Source organism: Leptodactylus fuscus, chromosome 3 (genome assembly GCF_031893055.1).
Source record: "Leptodactylus fuscus isolate aLepFus1 chromosome 3, aLepFus1.hap2, whole genome shotgun sequence".
Lineage (NCBI taxonomy): Eukaryota > Metazoa > Chordata > Amphibia > Anura > Leptodactylidae > Leptodactylus > Leptodactylus fuscus.
Window position 1 is genome coordinate 146,447,537 of NC_134267.1, and position 17,810 is coordinate 146,465,346.

At 42.2% G+C, this 17,810-nt stretch overlaps 1 protein-coding gene across 1 annotated transcript in view; it reads right to left on the minus strand.

Annotated features, from left to right (window-relative positions):
* LOC142197863 (solute carrier family 12 member 9-like) overlaps positions 1-17,810 on the minus strand; it is a 212,154-nt gene that overhangs the window by 157,917 nt on the left and 36,427 nt on the right. Inside the window, exons 3-4 of the mRNA XM_075268511.1 lie at positions 7,617-7,754; positions 4,263-4,562 (exon numbers count right to left, since the gene is read on the minus strand). Of these exons, the coding sequence (XP_075124612.1) occupies positions 4,263-4,562; positions 7,617-7,754 (438 nt within the window). The remainder of the gene's footprint in view (positions 1-4,262; positions 4,563-7,616; positions 7,755-17,810) is intronic.

Below are 17,810 nucleotides of genomic sequence, written 5' to 3' on the forward strand. Positions count from 1 at the left end.
TGAATTCAATGGGAGCCGCTCCCTTCTTTTTTCTGCTAGAAGTTTTCTGCTGTTCGCGGAAAAAAGAAGCGACCTGCCATTTCTTTCCACGGATTCCACGGCGAAATCCGCTGCAGTGTTGCTCGGCATGAGCACTCCCTCCCGACTAGGCCCATTCATTTGGGCCTAATCCGGATCGGAATGCCGCAACTGTTGCCAGTACACTGCACTGGCATCCAGTTGCAGCTAGCCGTTTTTTGTACTGGTTTCTGAGGTGGCCTCCATGTCAAAATCTGGCACAAAAATCCCTGTGTGAACTTACCCTTACATGCAGTAATTTTTGCCACACCGTTTCCACAGCAGCAAGAATTCTGCGTTTTTGCAACGTGGGGCTAACAGTGCTTTTTGTTCAGGCTGTGTATCAGTCTGACAGGATTTATGGTGCACTGATAATGGCTGTGCTAATACCTGGAGATGGTGAAGTCACACAACCTCTTTTCTCAGCTGGACCACCATCTTCTAGAATTAGTATAGCCATGTACACTCTCTAATCCATCCTGCCACCCTTTTAACACAGCCTGAACAGAAACCACTCAGCTAAAAGATGTTTCTTTCCATTAACATAACCATGTTTAAATATGTAGACAAGTGAAAGTTAAACATTTTTGCAAATATAAATAATAATTTAAAATTTTCTCTAATTGTATCATCTTCTGTCTTGAACGTTTGCCAATGGATATGACCGTAACTATGGTTTGGGACTTGTCACAAACTCAGCCTTGACGTGTTCATTGTGGAAAGGTTATAAGACAGGGACACTACATGCATGATAATCCAGCCACACTAAGAAAACCATAACTGGGAGTGGGAACTTTCTATGGTCTTGTTCTTGTCAGAAACCCAAAGTTCTCATGGTTTTATCCATTGGCAACCAATCAAGAACAAAGACTCCCCATGGTTAGAAAAACCAAGAATAACACTATGCATTTTTTTCAATTATTTGTATTTAAAGAAATGTTTCTAGAGGTGGGCCGCACAACTTTCTGACATTTATGGCACCTCCCACATCTACAGGAGTTACAGAAACAGTATAATAGCACATTGGACTGTTTCTGTAAGCCCAGCCATCACTTATTTCACTAGTAGGCTGGATATTTGTGACCATAAGCCACTTAGATGGGGCCAGAGACATCAGTTCTCAAAATAGATGTGGGTCCCAGAGGTGAAACCTACATCTATCAGATATTTATGGAATATCCTTTGGATATGCTATAAAAGTATGTAAAAAGAATATTCCTTTATCTGATGTAAAATCTTCTTTAAGCTAAGGCCCCAAGTTGCAGAAACGCAGCATTTCTGGTTGCTCCAGAAAGGCATTGTAGAAAAAAAAAAAAAAAAAAAAACAACTGTGTTTAAGACTGAGGTCCCACGTTGCTGAAACGCAGCTTTTTTTTTGTAGCAGATTTTGCTGCAGTTTTTTGAGCCAAAGCCAAGAATGGCTACAAATGGAAAGGGAAATCTATAGGAAGTTCTTATACTTCTCCCTTCTACTCAATCCACTCCTGGCTTTGGCTCAAAAAACCACAACAAAATCTGCAACAAAAAAAGCTGCGATTCCGCAACGAGGCCTTCCATGAGATTTCATTAATCTTGTCCACAAATTACAGACAAAAAAAACTTTCTGAAATACGAGCATACTAATTTTACCTGTGCAATTGTTAGCTTTTTCCCTATATATTCATAAACAAACAGAAACATTTAGCAAAAACTCAATGAAAAACGCTGTGAAAAAAATGTGATGCATTTACCGTAAGTTGTGTTTTTTTGTTTTATTTTATTAACTGCTTTCACTATGTGGGTCCTTAGTGTAAGGCTAATTGCACATGACCTTGTGCGGTCCGCTGGTTGTTACTGAATGTCATCTATGTGCCGCCCTTTCTTCCATGACCTCATTCATTCAATGAACAGTGGTCGAGGAAGCACAGGCGCAAAACTTGGCAGGAATTTGACTGTCAGCCCATGCACGGAACCGTGTAATACAGGATCATGTGCATGGTCCGACAAAAATAAACAGGTCAGGGGGCAGTACGGTGGCTCAGTGGTTAGCACTGCAGCCTTGTAGCACTGAAGTCCTTCGTTCAAATCCTGCTAAGGGCAACATCTGCAAGGAGTTTGCATGGATTTCCTCCCATACTACAAAGACAATTTAATTAAAGAAAAAAAATAAAAAAAAATAGTAAGCTATCTGCAAAAAACCCAGACAGAACACTGAATGAGCACACAGTCGTGTGGAAGGGGCCTTAGAATAACTGCAAAAATATACTTTCTGAAAACAGTACAGATCAGTGTTATCCAACAGATTGTGATACTTCAATCCCGTGATCTGCAGGATTTATAGTACTTGCCACCAACAGCACTTGTAGGTACCGTACTTGTGTGTCTTGTAAATGTCATACACTTATCCAACTTTACACTTTTCTGCTGCAGAATATGATTAAACTGCCATTTGCTGCTATTGAGGAAATACGTGCCACTTAAGTCTACGGTGAACATTGTCTTTTGCAACACTGATTTGAGTCACTGTGGCATGACTGAGAGCTTTCACTGTGAAATAGGAACCAGCGGGAAAGAATAAGCCAAATGTGAACTGAAAGGTATTTCCTGCCATGTCGCTCTGAATATACATTCATAGCTTTTTGTTCCAAAGGATGTCCTTATTCTACAGGTCAAGATGGCTCTTAGGATAAGTGATATCAGCCTTTTCTTTGTAACAAATTGATGATTACTGAATCTTTCCACTTCTTGCCAGAATCCCTCAGTGGACTCCTTTAATTTCATTTTCTCCTGACCTTTACACTGTCATAATGTAAGATTCATCAGGGAAATGAGATTTGGTTCTTTGTTCCACAAATGCCATACAGAGGCTGGAGATGGTGCACGTACAGCAGTGTGCCTGGTCAAAGCATTTAATCAGATGTGGCTATGAGAATGAAATGGATTGTGCTGGAAAAAGGAAAACGGTATTCACATTTATGAAGGAGCTTCTGAGAAATTAAGAACCTCATTATAATCTTTGGTTCACCTGAATATATGAACATTGTACAAACTGGTTGTTTGCTGCATCTATTCTATGTACATTTTCTCTATGTGGCATCACTGGTTATTCTCTTCTTAGGCTGTGACATCACTTTGTACATTAATATTACATGATGTGTTAGAAGGTGACAGAAAGCGTGCTGGAAAGTCAATATGTCTCCCCCAAGGATCCTCACCTATGTATGGTGATCATCCAGGGAAAGTTTTGCTTAGGGGGTTCACATTTGTGCCCGATCTCCGCTTTAGCCAGTCCAGCGGGTTTCCTTCTTCTGCCCTGAGAAACTGGACAGGGGACAGAAACCCAGTGGACAGTTTTAAAACCCACACACTTGAATGGGTTTACAGAATGCCCACCTGTATGAGTCTTCTGCCTCTCCGCAGCAAAACCGTTTTTTTAACCGGACACAAAATCCTGCAAGTCCTACTTTGTGCCCGGCTGAAAAAAAACGGTTTTGCTGCGGAGAGACAGAAGACGCACAAAGGCGGTCACTTTGCAAACCCAATCAAGTGAATGGGTTTGAAAACTGATCCCCTGTCCAGTTTCTCAGGGCAGAAGGCGGAAACCCACCGGATTGGTTAAAGCGGAGACAGCGCAGGTGTGAACCCGCCTTTAGTTAGAGCTCAGCTGGGCAGGTTTGTGTTTGCATTTTTTTGCTTGAAGCTAAGGCTGTATTTTGTTTATTTTTTCAAAATAAAACCACAGGGCGAAAACCCTTTTTCATTATTTTTTTAATGTTGCGATGTCACTGTGTGCATCTCAACTTTTTTGTGTGTGTGAGTTGTAATGTAGTCAATCCTACAATAGCTGTTATCCTTGATTCCTGTGCTTTAATTTCATTAGTTTACTACAGAGAAACTTCATAGGTTTACCTATCCTTCAGCAATGATCTTACTATGTGTGCTTCTCTTGCTGTAACTATGCAGTATTACAGTACAGTGGCTCCCAAGTGCACAAGGACAAAGTACAGTTATGAAACGCAAAATGAGAATCAATATAATCCTAAATGTCTCATGTTCTTAAATTGCTGCAAAAAGGAGCCACGTTATATTCAAGCACCATTTTAGGTTTTACTATTGGGGAACTGTGGTCACTTTTTGCATGACACTTTGTTCTTGAATATCATCAGTCCAAAATATAAGGAACATACCCCAAAACAGTTTGCTGTGTAATTAGAATAGATACTTACGATATACATTGTCCTTGAGTGTGGACAGTTTGAAGCCAGTAAATGTTCCATTGCTGAAAAAGGTGCCATTAGACTCAGTAGTAATGATGGGAACAACCTTCTCTTTAACAGCAAAAAAGCTGATGAAGACAGTGATCAGAACCACCATGACGACGATGAAAATGAGAAAGGTGGCCTTGGCATATATACTGGCACCAACCAGGCAAACCAAAAGACACAGGAAAAGCAGAACAGTGCCATAGAGGAATTCATACCAATAGCTCTGTGGCAAAACATGGGCTCCACTTTTTCCACCATCACCTGGAAATTACATTTTGTCATCATTAGTTATAAAAGTCATGTACATGTAATGTATAAAACATCCTATAACAATACAAAGTCTGACCCCCAAATCCTAACCTCAGCCTGTCTAATACTTATATTCTCATTAACTCATTACAGAATAACAAAAATAATGTCAATGTACAGTAATATGGGAACTATTCATTATTACTCTCTAGTAGTTTAATCTAGGATTAACTTCGTGGAACTGTTACGAGTAGGGCCAGAGCCTCTGCAATGCTGTGCAGAGATTGCCAGCCCTCTCCTCTTTGTGTACTCGGTTACCTGCCTCTCAGGAGGCAGACTGGAACCTCCGCCGCAATGTGCAGGGGTTGCCGGTCTCCTCCTGAGCTAGACCAGGTAATTTAGGCCTGGCAGCAGGCCGAAGCCTATTTAAGATGGGCTCTGTGTTCTGGACCACCGCTGGTTATTCAGTTTTTCTCCTGTAGTTCCTGATAGTGTTTTCTCTCCTCTTGTCCGATTGCCTCGTTTCTGACCCCTGCTTTGACCTCTGACTCTGGCTTTGCCTGCTGATTTGTGTACTATGCCTGCTCCTGTTTATAACCCCAGCTTGCCTTTAGACCTCTGCTCCCCGAACCTGATTTTGTGCTGCTCTGCTCTTCTGTTACCGATTCGGCTTGCTTGACCTACCCTCTGGATTACCCTCTGTACTATACTGCCCTCATGTTGATGACTCGGATTGGACAACTACACTGTGGCTCTCTGCTACCACCTGCTGCTGCCTTCTGGTTCTTTGGACCTGCACCGCTTCTCTGAAGATCTGCTGATAAGAGTACCCAGTTTCTGGTTTTTGCTGTGATTTTTGGTGCACTGTATGTCCAGCATTCCCCGTCCCGTACCACTCTGCCAGCAGTGCCGCCAAGTCCATCCCCACCATCTGGAGCTCTGGTGAACACCATGTGGGGTTGGAGTTGGTGCGGCCCGGGGAGTGCTGGACGCTCAGTACAGTGTTTGTCATTTTGATCAGTGTGTTTAGTGCTGGTACTCACTATTGGCTCAGAACTGCATCTGCTATCCTAACAGGGACTTTTTTCTCTGAATCTAGTAAATAAAAATATTGAATACAGGGGAATAAGCTGACCATATACATTACATGAATGTTGACTGAACCTGTTAATTTAGATGGGAGCAGGTGACTATCTAATGTATATGGGGATGTCTTGACTTTCCACTGACAGCAGATGTCAAGGGAAAGAAGGATCAGACTATGGGATTTCAACATGACTAATCTTTTTGTTCTGGAGGAGATGAACCACTGCCAGGCGAGTCTGGCAGCTACTTACTTACCTCTCCACATCAAGAACACATGCATTCTTAGCCTGCATGAGCATGAAGGGGTGGAAAGGAATAGTTGACAACCAACAGCTATATAAAGTATTCTAGTCAGTTTAAGAATTAGAGTTGTTCCCTGTACATCAGCATTCCTTGCCCAACAACTGTGAAAGGAAGTGCAATATGGTTCCATTCACAGACTAAAGCAGGGCTGTCTTTTCTTGAACATACCATTGCAGGCTATGCCAGGGAAAAACTTTGAAGAGACAATTCATCATCTTTGGGATAATGGATGTGCTGACAGCTGGACCTTCATCTACTAGAAAATTATGATATAGCCTATACTTTGCAACAGTTCTAATTTTGCACGGATAACTCTGTGAATGGTGCAATAAAAGTAATGGCTTTTATGCAAACACTGCCCCAAAATGGTTTTTTCCATCCATTTGGTCGGTATAGCTTCAATTTTCCACTTTTGTCTAATCAAAGGGATTTCTGGGCCAAAAGTATTAATGACCTATCCTAGGTTACTAATATCATATGAGTGAAGGTCCAACAGTCTGTATCTATACAAATCAGCTGTTCTCAGCAGCTGATACACAAAGAATGGAGAAGGAAGCAGACAGTTCTGTTCTCTGTGTAGTGGCTGGATGGGAGCTGACCTGCAGTACCTAGTGTGACCACAACACAGAACAAAGATGTATGCTACCTGCTTCATTGTCTGTGCATCAGATGCTCAGACCAGAAAAGAAATAGGGATACCGAGACCAGACCAAACTAATCTAATATTGACAACCCCTTGTATGCGTAGCCTAATGTACATCATCATCTAGTATAGGAAAATCCCTTTCATCACATTACTGACATAGCAAACAGCCGGACAGATGTATTTAACAATAGTTACATAAAGATTTGCAGTTCAGCATAGAAGTACAGCAGTGTGGCCTTGTTGTCCTTTACTTTGCAAGAACTCATGGTATATGTAAGTGGATAAAAACCTAAACGAAGCAACAATACAAGCCAGTGCAGAAAGCGTTAAAGAACAATGCTCTTTCTGACAGTGACAGGACCGTTGCAGCTTCCATCTCAGCATCATATTCATGATTGCGAATCGTCCATCTCTAGATTGGCGTGAAATGAGTGGAAAATTAGGAGTAAACAACATTTTTAAGAAGGGACAGCGAGCGGTGATTTCCGAGAGCAGATCAGAGCGCTCTGTACTTGTGTCTCGGGGGAAGAGAAGCAGAGAGTGTGTTTATCTCATGCGTCTTCATCAAGGCAGAGGAATCACTGATGAGCACCGGCAGCAGCAGCAGCAACTTTCCAGATTTCACTTCAGGGAGACTTTCCTGCTCATGCAAATTGAAGAGCATCAGGGGCCCAGTAAAAGGAGCTCGCAACAAGAGAAGGAGAGAGCTGGGAGAAGCAAAATGTCTGATCAAACCCAGAATTATACAGAGAATGAGACTTGTTTCATCTCTTTAAGTAGGAGACCCTTGCTGTCCCTAAGGGAATAGCAACACGTTCAAAAATAACATTCTGGGCAAGAGTTCTTGCTACTAAGGAACAATGAGATTCTTACCAGTCCTTCAGGCCAGAAATTATACCACTCATGTGGCTCAGAAATAGAAGAAACTGCATATTGTAATTACTAAAGCTTGTGAAAATGCCTTCATATCTGGAATCAATAATAATGTGTACACATGTGAAAATAAGAAGTATATTTCATCTCAGGCTTACCTGCTGAGATCCCAAACATGGCCACAATGGTCTCTACCAGGCCAAGAATGTAAAGAGCACTTCCACATACATTAGCCAAAAAGAACATTATACCGATACTGCCACCAAACTCGGGTCCCAGAGCTCTGCTGATCATGTCTGAAGGTTACTGTTAAGGATAGTTACACAACTACGTGCACATAAACAATACAAATATACAATAATATTTAACATTATAACTCACTACCAACTAAAAAAAGTGTAAGCTTTCCTACAGGTTGCTATTTATTCCATGTGAAAGCGCATACCTCTGCCGGTTTGCTGTTCCCATACACAGACATCAAAACAGGTAAAAAGAAAGAAAACCTGACAGCACAAGAGCAATGAGACAAAAAAAACAAAACAAATGTATTTTATCAGATCTATCACATTTATGCTCTTATGATCTGTTTATTATTTGTAATTCAATGTCAGGCGCCACAAGCTTAATTGTCCATACCAAAACATTTGATAATATCAACTGACCCATGGAAATTGCTGCTAAACATACCATTGTGGCAAGTCATTTATGGCACCTCTAGAATTATTTAGCTTCACCTGGAAAAAAAAAAAAAAAAAATTTCCCTTAGGGTCTATTTACACGGAGGAAAATAGTGCTGAATTTGGTGCTGAATTTCAGGGCTGAAAAAAAAAGCCTCCCATTGACTTCAATGGGTTCCTTTTTCTGCTAGCAGAATTTCAGTTTCTGCTCTTGTACTCTGCCCACTTTTTAGGCCTCTTACACTCAGTTCCAGAAATCTAATAGTAGCTACAACCTGTAATATTGTTACCCTTCAGAAACGTATCCTGACACTTCCTGTTCTCAATGACATCTTTGTCTGGCTAAGCATTTCACTGCTCTTTTTGGAAAACTTTCAGTTCTTATATGCCATTTGAGAAAAGCACTGCATCTTAGAAACATTTGTGGTACTCCAGTCTTTTAGGCTTTATTCATATTCATACCTGTGTGTCAGTGTTAGTCTGCAATACAGTCCACAATCCCAAAATGGTATTAAAGGGGCTGTATCAGCAAAATCATGCTGATAGAGCCCCACATATGCGTGAATAGCCTTTAAAAAGGCTATTCAGGTACCGCTAAAGTTATATTAAACTACCCCCCAGTTTTAAAATAATACCCTAAAAAAGAATGTGATCTACTTACACATCGTGCACGATGGGCGGGCATTCAGGGTCCGCCGTCTTCTTCATCCATACCTACTCTTCCTCCGATGTCCTCGGGTCCCGTCTTCCTCCGGCACTCGTGAACTGACATTGATTAAAAAAAATGGCCTGGGGGCATGCGCAGTAGCATGCGGCTTCTACTACGGCTACTGCGCATGCGCCCAGGCCATTTTTTTTTTATTATCAATGTCAGTTCGCGAGCGCCGGAGGAAGACGGGACCCTGAATGCCCGCCCATCGTGCACGATGTGTAAGATCACATTCTTTTCTAGAGTATTATTTTAAAACTGGGGGGTAGTTTAATATAACATTTACGGTGCATGAATAGCCTTTTTAAAGGCTGATTACAAACACATCAGTGTCTACTACGTTTTTGTATCCTTGTTTTTGTGTTGCTATTTAAAGTGCAGTTAAAGTCCGTGTAGTTAAAGTGCACGGACCCGATAGACTATAACGGGGTCCATGTGCTTACCGCGCACTGCCCGCACGAATGATTCGTGCGGGCAGTGCACGGCAAGCACACGGACCCCATTATAGTCTATGGGGTCTGTGCACTTTAACTGCACAGCGCTTGCAGTTGCGCTTGTATTCCGTTTTGGGGGGGCCTCATGAGGATGGAACACATAAGCTAGTGTGAACTGACCCTTACTTAGCATTTTGCAGTTAGTACAGACACAATAATAAGAACTGCATTTTCTTCTGGTCAGGGTCTGGGGTTGCTAGGTGGGGTTGCATAGTCACACAAGTCCAGTTTGTTTAGTCCAAAACAAAAGTAGAGTTTTATTTTCATTCAAAAAAGTAGAGCAGCAACAAAAAGGGTTCACACAGGGTTTTTTGGTCCGGAAACTGAGGTGGAGGGCGCTTCAGTTTCCGGACCAAAAAACAGGTAGCTGCGACTTGATGCCAATACAGTGCACTGGCATCCAGTCGCGCACTCCGCTCCGAATTAGGCCCAATGAGCGGGCCTAGTCGGGAGGAGGGAATCCGCCTGAAGAATGAGAATGTCGGTTCTTTTTTCCGGGAGCCGTTTGTTTGAACTGACCAGCTCCCATTGAAATCAATGGGAGCCATCTTTTTGGTCAGGATTTTGAGGCAAATTTGGCGTCAAAATCCTGACCAAAAAACTCTGTGTGAACTCAGCCTAAGGGAAAAAATGCAAGCTCACCCTTTAAGTAGAACTTAGTGATGCATGAAACAAACAACAATAAAGAATAACACATATCAAGTGTGAATGCGTGCTTCTCCCTCTGCAACTGTTTACTATATGCAGCCATACCCTATATAGCTTCTCATCTATACATTATGTTCATCATCTATATATTATTCTGTACAATATAGCTATTACTGTGTGAAGCAAACCCTTCTAAGCTATAAAGAATGAGGAGCTGGATGTAATTTGGTTTCTGAATTTCGTAACGAACAAGTCTTTAGATCACAATTACAGGGGAATATGTGGCTGTGTGTGACAAATGGCAACACACAATAGGGAAATTAAGCAGATGAAAGGAAAGAAAATGTAAGAGATTTATAGAAGAGATAATAAAAAACATGAAATGCTTTGCAGAGATTAGCCAAGTGATTGGGACACACAAGGGTGGGCTGATTAATAAATGACTGCAGAGCTTCATCTAAAGCCTAACTAGCCATCCTTGCAGGTGAATAAGAGCCACACATATGGTAATGAAAAGTAAGGAGCATACAGATGTCGTACATTTCTCATCAACTGCAAATTCTATACTGTGGTTCCAAAGAACGTCAATCCTAAAATACAACAAAATAACAATAGTGTTGATGATTGACATCTCATACCAAGAATTTTAGTATTGGCCTAGTTACCACAGACAGATGCAGCTAAGTTAACCTGAACTTCTGTAATTGGTTAAACTGCTGAAGCCTGATATGTCATTGAACAAGACAATGTAAACCAATGAAAAGTCATTGAAAACTGTTTTTCCAAAGACTTTTCATCGGATTTTGTTGTCTTCTGTGAGAACAAGCTACAGCAGTTTAATCAATAGCAAAAATCTGTATATTACGTAATATAGCACAGAACGTTTATGCTAAATGTAATGTCCTGAAATGGGCAATGATTATTTCTTATTATAACGGTAAGGCTGAGTTCACACGTAGTTTTTTTGGTCAGGATTTTGAGGCCAAATTCGCCTCAAAATCCTGACCAAAAAAACCCAGCTCCCATTGAAATTAATGGGAGCCAGTCAGTTCTTTTTTCCGGCTGTAGGAAAATGAAGCGAGATGCTCATTCTTTCAGGCGGATTCGCCTCGCGACATCCGCCTGAAGACACTCACTGCCTCCCGACTAGGTCCATTCATATGGGCCTAATCCGGAGTGGAGTGCGCGACTGGATGCCGCTGCAGTGCAAAAACCCAGTGTGAACCCGGCCTTACTGTCTGGACATATCACACACCCTTGGGCTATGTTCACATCTGCGCCAGAGTCTCTATTGAACATAATCCAGCTGTAAGTATTATCCAAAGCAAACCCTTTATCCAAATATTATTATATCTGGAAATGCAAATATTATACTGTCCTTACCTCCATTCATTATGACCTGTGTTTTCAGTCACTCCCCAGTAGTCTTAAACTACATTGACATGACATGATTAATGGCCATGTGACATCCATTTTTTTTTTTCTTTTAACAACAGCAATAGTTGCAATGTCAGTGAATGGAGGTTATTCACTTTGCCGTTGCCACGGACCGTCAAAATATAGGTCAGATCTATTTTTGGCCATCTTCACAGATCCCTCTACACCAGGGGTAGGGAACGTACGGCTCTCCCGCTGTTGCAAAACTACAACTCCCAGCATGCATACTTGCTCTGCTGTTCTTGGAACTCCCATGAAAGTGAATGGAGCATGATGGGAGTTGTAGTTTCACAGCAGCTGGAGAGCCGAAGGTTCCCTATCCCTGCTCTACACACTCATATGTATGGGGATCTATGAAAACGGGTGCCCCTCTGGGTTGCAAGATATTTTGCACCTCGGTCTGAACGTAGACTTAGAGCTAGCTCTTCTTCCCATGCTTACTTAAAGGAGATTTCACATTTGGCAAATAGCTGGACCACAAGTGAATAACTGCATTCTGAGGACCACATTTATATATTGTTCTGCTTTGTTTGAGGCTCTTAACTGTAGAAAACACCTAAGATATATAACAGGGGTTTTTTTTTAGAGTGTTAGGAAGCTGTCCAACAGTATGGACTGGAAAGACCAGTGTGAACAAGGCATATTTATCCATGGAAAGTAATCTTTTTGAAAGTAATGCTGTCTTGAGATTCAGAACTCCATACTAAACTTTTCCGCTATGTATAACTACAGACAATTACCTTGCCAACTAACACTTGTCCTGCCGGGGTTGATGGTAAAATGTTTAGTAAACAGCTATGACTGGAGTTATACAATTTGGGACAGTCCACTAATTGTTAGGGTGCTGGACAGTTGTACAAAGCAAATTCCTGGTCCTAAAATTGAAGATTTTATTATTCTGATTGTTGTATAGATTCTCCATGACAGTTCCACCCTAAGTGAAGCAGTGTGTAGTGTTGATCCTTTCCCAGTGGGTGTCCGGCCACTTGCCCTATATGAGGTTTTATAATTGCTAATAGGTACTGATGTAATCCATGATAAATGTGTGGGCCGCTCACTTTAAAGCATTAGATAATTGTATCAAGCACAGTCCCTCTCTAGAAAATGACAGGCTAAAATCCCTTCTCTGTGCTTCATTGTGCAGAGCGTGGTGTAGTTTTAACGCTGCGGGTCTCCTTTGTTCCATTCCCTCCGGGGTGCGTCTTAAAAGGCAGAATAGAAAATGAGCATCATGGAAATAAATCCTCGGCACATTTCTGCACTCTGAATATGATATGAAGGACCCTATTGTCTCAGCTAGTAAGCATTTTCTATCAAATATGTACCATGGAAGAAAGTAATGGATCTGGATGAAAAAAAAAAAGAAAATGTCCGGCTTAACCCATTTGTAGCCATATGACTGAAAGGTAATGCTATGCAATCAGCTCTAACTATTCTGTGCAAAGGATTTAACATACTCTGAAAACAGAGAAGCCCGTACATGGCATCTGAATAGCTGTATTGGCTTCCACTATAATCCTAAAGCCACTTATAAATGATTTCACCTCCAATAATTTTGGAGCAATTTGAGCCTGTATACCTGCTAACGGCTTAGCAAAAGTGAAAACACGTTAAAAAAAAATCCAGGCAGGTTAACTCCAATGACACGATATTCTTTGAAAAAGAAACTTACAATCTGCTTCACTACATGTCATAGGGAGGGTTAAGTGGTCCAGTACAAAAACCACATATAGCAAACAATGTGGTCGCACATACGTCATATAATGTAGGTGCAGGCAGATCACAAACATATGGATGATTTATTGGCTTATGAAAGTTAAAAGGGCATGAAAAGTAAAAGAGCAACAAAAAAGGATATTATAAAATAGATCCATAACTATGTTTACCTTTTTGCTAATGGTTGATTTTGATCAATGAGGACTGAAAGCTGAATAAATAAAGGGGGCAGACTTACTACCTTGGTTGCACTAGAATTTTGGCATTTGTGTTAAGATTCTGGTGCAAATGGATTTATTGATTTACATACAATAGAACCAATGTTTGTGCCATGCTAGATATTTTTCAATAGTAATGTGTCAAGCTAAAGGGGTTATCTAGGATAAAATTAAATTCCTACACTAATCTAAACACCTTTCCCCCACATACTTTCTAAATAAGATGAGATGTCATCCATGTATTTGGGTTGCAGCCCGAAGTTCCAGCTTACAACTCCTATTCTACTGCTTGGACTTATGCCGATTCTTCTTCTGTTTGTAATTGCTTTTTTATTATATTGTAAAAGTTTTCTTCTTTTCAATAAAAATCATATTTAAAATAAATGAGTTATCAAAATGTATATTACCCATATGTCATGTAACAACCCCAAGGATATTTTCTGGTTATCCGGCAATGATCCCTTTCCCCTTTTCCAGAATTGCAATGTCACTACTACTCACACCCCCAATCACTCCATCATACTTACCCCTCTTCCTTCCAGGCTTCTTCTTGCAAGACGGATCTTCCCTGTTTTCTGATTGCCGCTGTGTACTATAGGCCCAGAGCTGCTCTGTGCAGCTGATAATCCACCTGTACTGCACAGGCGTGGGAGCAGCATCAGAGGCCTGCACAGTAGAGATGGCTACAGAGTAGCGCTGGGTCTATAGCGTGCACTGGCAGTCAGAAAAGGACGATGGGCCGTCCTGCAGGAGGAACACTGGAAGGAAGATAAGCAAGTATGACAATGAGAAGGGTGGGCTCAGTTAGTTGGGAAGAGCTAGTAGTGGGCGGGATAGCTAAAGAGACAAGGAGGGAGTGTAAGGGAAGGAGGGAGTGTAAGGGAGGGAGGGAGTGTAAGGGAGGGAGGGAGTGTAAGGGAGGGAGTGAGGTGAGAGGGGTTAGTGTGGAAGCTACATAGAAGGAAGCTGAACCAAGTAAACAAATGCAGAAGATACCAGGAGCTCCCAGAAATCACTCAAAACACTGCAAAAAGAATCTAGGTGCATTTATTAACCCATTAATAGCACTAACGGACCTTGTTTTAAAAAAAAAATAAAAAATTGCCTGGAAATATCCTTTAAGGAGCATGCCAGTTTATTTCTCCCAATTGCTAGTTAGGGAATTAAACTCCCTAAGGTCTAAAGAAAGAATATAAATCTAATGTACAATGAAGATGCACTAAATCTGTTTATCATGTGGTAAAAAACATAACTTTATTCTGCAGGATTTTACAACTGTACCAGTACCGATTATTCACATTTTATTTGAGATATTTGCATTTCTGCACAATAAAAATATATTTTATGAAATAAAGCTTAATACCAACCCCTTTAATTTCCCATTAACAGAATGGTATAATGGCTGTTTTTTGTGATACAAACTGTAGGTTTTGTGGGCACGATTTTAGGTGCATATCATTTATTGGTTGATTTTTACAACATTTTTGTATATCAGTAATTTTTCAGATGTTTTTATGCCATGTACCATGTGGGAATATTCTATAGGTGATATGTATGCATTTATTTTTATACTACTGTACTTAACCTTTCTAAATTCCTACTAGAAAACTTGAAGCATCCTTTGAATGCATACACAAATCTTTTTAATATGCGGTATTCCAAAGCATTACTGGCTGTCAGTGTGTTACACTTCACCAGCTGCCATGGTTAACCCACTGGCTACCTGTGATAATGTTGCAGAGCAGTCAATGGGATGACACTCCTTCCTCTGACAAACTCCTTAGGTGCTACAGTCACCATTCATGGTAGCATCTAAAAGAGGCAGCTAAGGTACAACAGAGTTATGCTGTTCGAGCCATCTAGCAAGTGCTGAAGCTCCATCAATGCACTATAATAGAGCAATGATTTTACGTGACATACGTAGCAAGCATTAACTTTACAAAGCAAATGTTAACTTGACATTTAGCATGTTACATACTATGTAATTCAATGACATGAATGTGAAGTTAACATTTGCTGTGTCAAGCTAACATTTGTTACATCTGTATTATATCACAGAGTGGGATGGGATGAAATTATAACGGACATCTTTTTGCAGGTAACAAATAATAAGACTTTCCACACATCCAGAATGATATTTAAATCTGCACCATAACTTTAATACCACATGGAAAAGTGGATTGTATTTAACATCTGTGATGTATTTTCTTGATGTAATAATTATAATTAGAGATGAGCGAACACTAAAATGTTCGAGGTTCGAAATTCGATTCGAACAGCCGCTCACTGTTCGAGTGTTCGAATGGGTTTCGAACCCCATTATAGTCTATGGGGAACATAAACTCGTTAAGGGGGAAACCCAAATTCGTGTCTGGAGGGTCACCAAGTCCACTATGACACCCCAGGAAATGATACCAACACCCTGGAATGACACTGGGACAGCAGGGGAAGCATGTCTGGGGGCATAAAAGTCACTTTATTTCATGGAAATCCCTGTCAGTTTGCGATTTTCGCAAGCTAACTTTTCCCCATAGAAATGCATTGGCCAGTGCTGATTGGCCAGAGTACGGAACTCGACCAATCAGCGCTGGCTCTGCTGGAGGAGGCGGAGTCTAAGATCGCTCCACACCAGTCTCCATTCAGCTCCGACCTTAGACTCCGCCTCCTCCGGCAGAGCCAGCGCTGATTGGCCGAAGGCTGGCCAATGCATTCCTATGCGAATGCAGACTTAGCAGTGCTGAGTCAGTTTTGCTCAACTACACATCTGATGCACACTCGGCACTGCTACATCAGATGTAGCAATCTGATGTAGCAGAGCCGAGGGTGCACTAGAACCCCTGTGCAAACTCAGTTCACGCTAATAGAATGCATTGGCCAGCGCTGATTGGCCAATGCATTCTATTAGCCCGATGAAGTAGAGCTGAATGTGTGTGCTAAGCACACACATTCAGCACTGCTTCATCACGCCAATACAATGCATTAGCCAGTGCTGATTGGCCAGAGTACGGAATTCGGCCAATCAGCGCTGGCTCTGCTGGAGGAGGCGGAGTCTAAGATCGCTCCACACCAGTCTCCATTCAGGTCCGACCTTAGACTCCGCCTCCTCCGGCAGAGCCAGCGCTGATTGGCCGAAGGCTGGCCAATGCATTCCTATGCGAATGCAGACTTAGCAGTGCTGAGTCAGTTTTGCTCAACTACACATCTGATGCACACTCGGCACTGCTACATCAGATGTAGCAATCTGATGTAGCAGAGCCGAGGGTGCACTAGAACCCCTGTGCAAACTCAGTTCACGCTAATAGAATGCATTGGCCAGCGCTGATTGGCCAATGCATTCTATTAGCCCGATGAAGTAGAGCTGAATGTGTGTGTTAAGCACACACATTCAGCTCTACTTCATCAAGCCAATACAATGCATTAGCCAGTGCTGATTGGCCAGAGTACGGAATTCGGCCAATAAGCGCTGGCTCTGCTGGAGGAGGCGGAGTCTAAGGTCGGACCTGAATGGAGACTGGTGTGGAGCGATCTTAGACTCCGCCTCCTCCAGCAGAGCCAGCGCTGATTGGCCGAATTCCGTACTCTGGCCAATCAGCACTGGCTAATGCATTGTATTGGCGTGATGAAGCAGTGCTGAATGTGTGTGCTTAGCACACACATTCAGCTCTACTTCATCGGGCTAATAGAATGCATTGGCCAGCGCTGATTGGCCGAATTCCGTACTCTGGCCAATCAGTGCTGGCCAATGCATTCTATTAGCTTGATGAAGCAGAGTGTGCACAAGGGTTCAAGCGCACCCTCGGCTCTGATGTAGCAGAGCCGAGGCTGCACAAGGGTTCAAGCGCACCCTCGGCTCTGATGTAGGAGAGCCGAGGGTGCACTTGAACCCTTGTGCACCCTCAGCTCTGCTACATCAGAGCCGAGGGTGCGCTTGAACCCTTGTGCACACTCTGCTTCATCAAGCTAATAGAATGCATTGGCCAGCGCTGATTGGCCAATGTATTCTATTAGCCTGATGAAGTAGAGCTGAATGTGTGTGCTAAGCACACACATTCAGCTCTACTTCATCGGGCTAATAGAATGCATTGGCCAGCGCTGATTGGCCAGAGTACGGAACTCGACCAATCAGCGCTGGCTCTGCTGGAGGAGGCGGAGTCTAAGATCGCTCCACACCAGTCTCCATTCAGGTCCGACCTTAGACTCCGCCTCCTCCAGCAGAGCCAGCGCTGATTGGCCGAATTCCGTACTCTGGCCAATCAGCACTGGCTAATGCATTGTATTGGCGTGATGAAGCAGTGCTGAATGTGTGTGCTTAGCACACACATTCAGCTCTACTTCATCGGGCTAATAGAATGCATTGGCCAATCAGCGCTGGCCAATGCATTCTATTAGCGTGAACTGAGTTTGCACAGGGGTTCTAGTGCACCCTCGGCTCTGCTACATCAGATTGCTACAT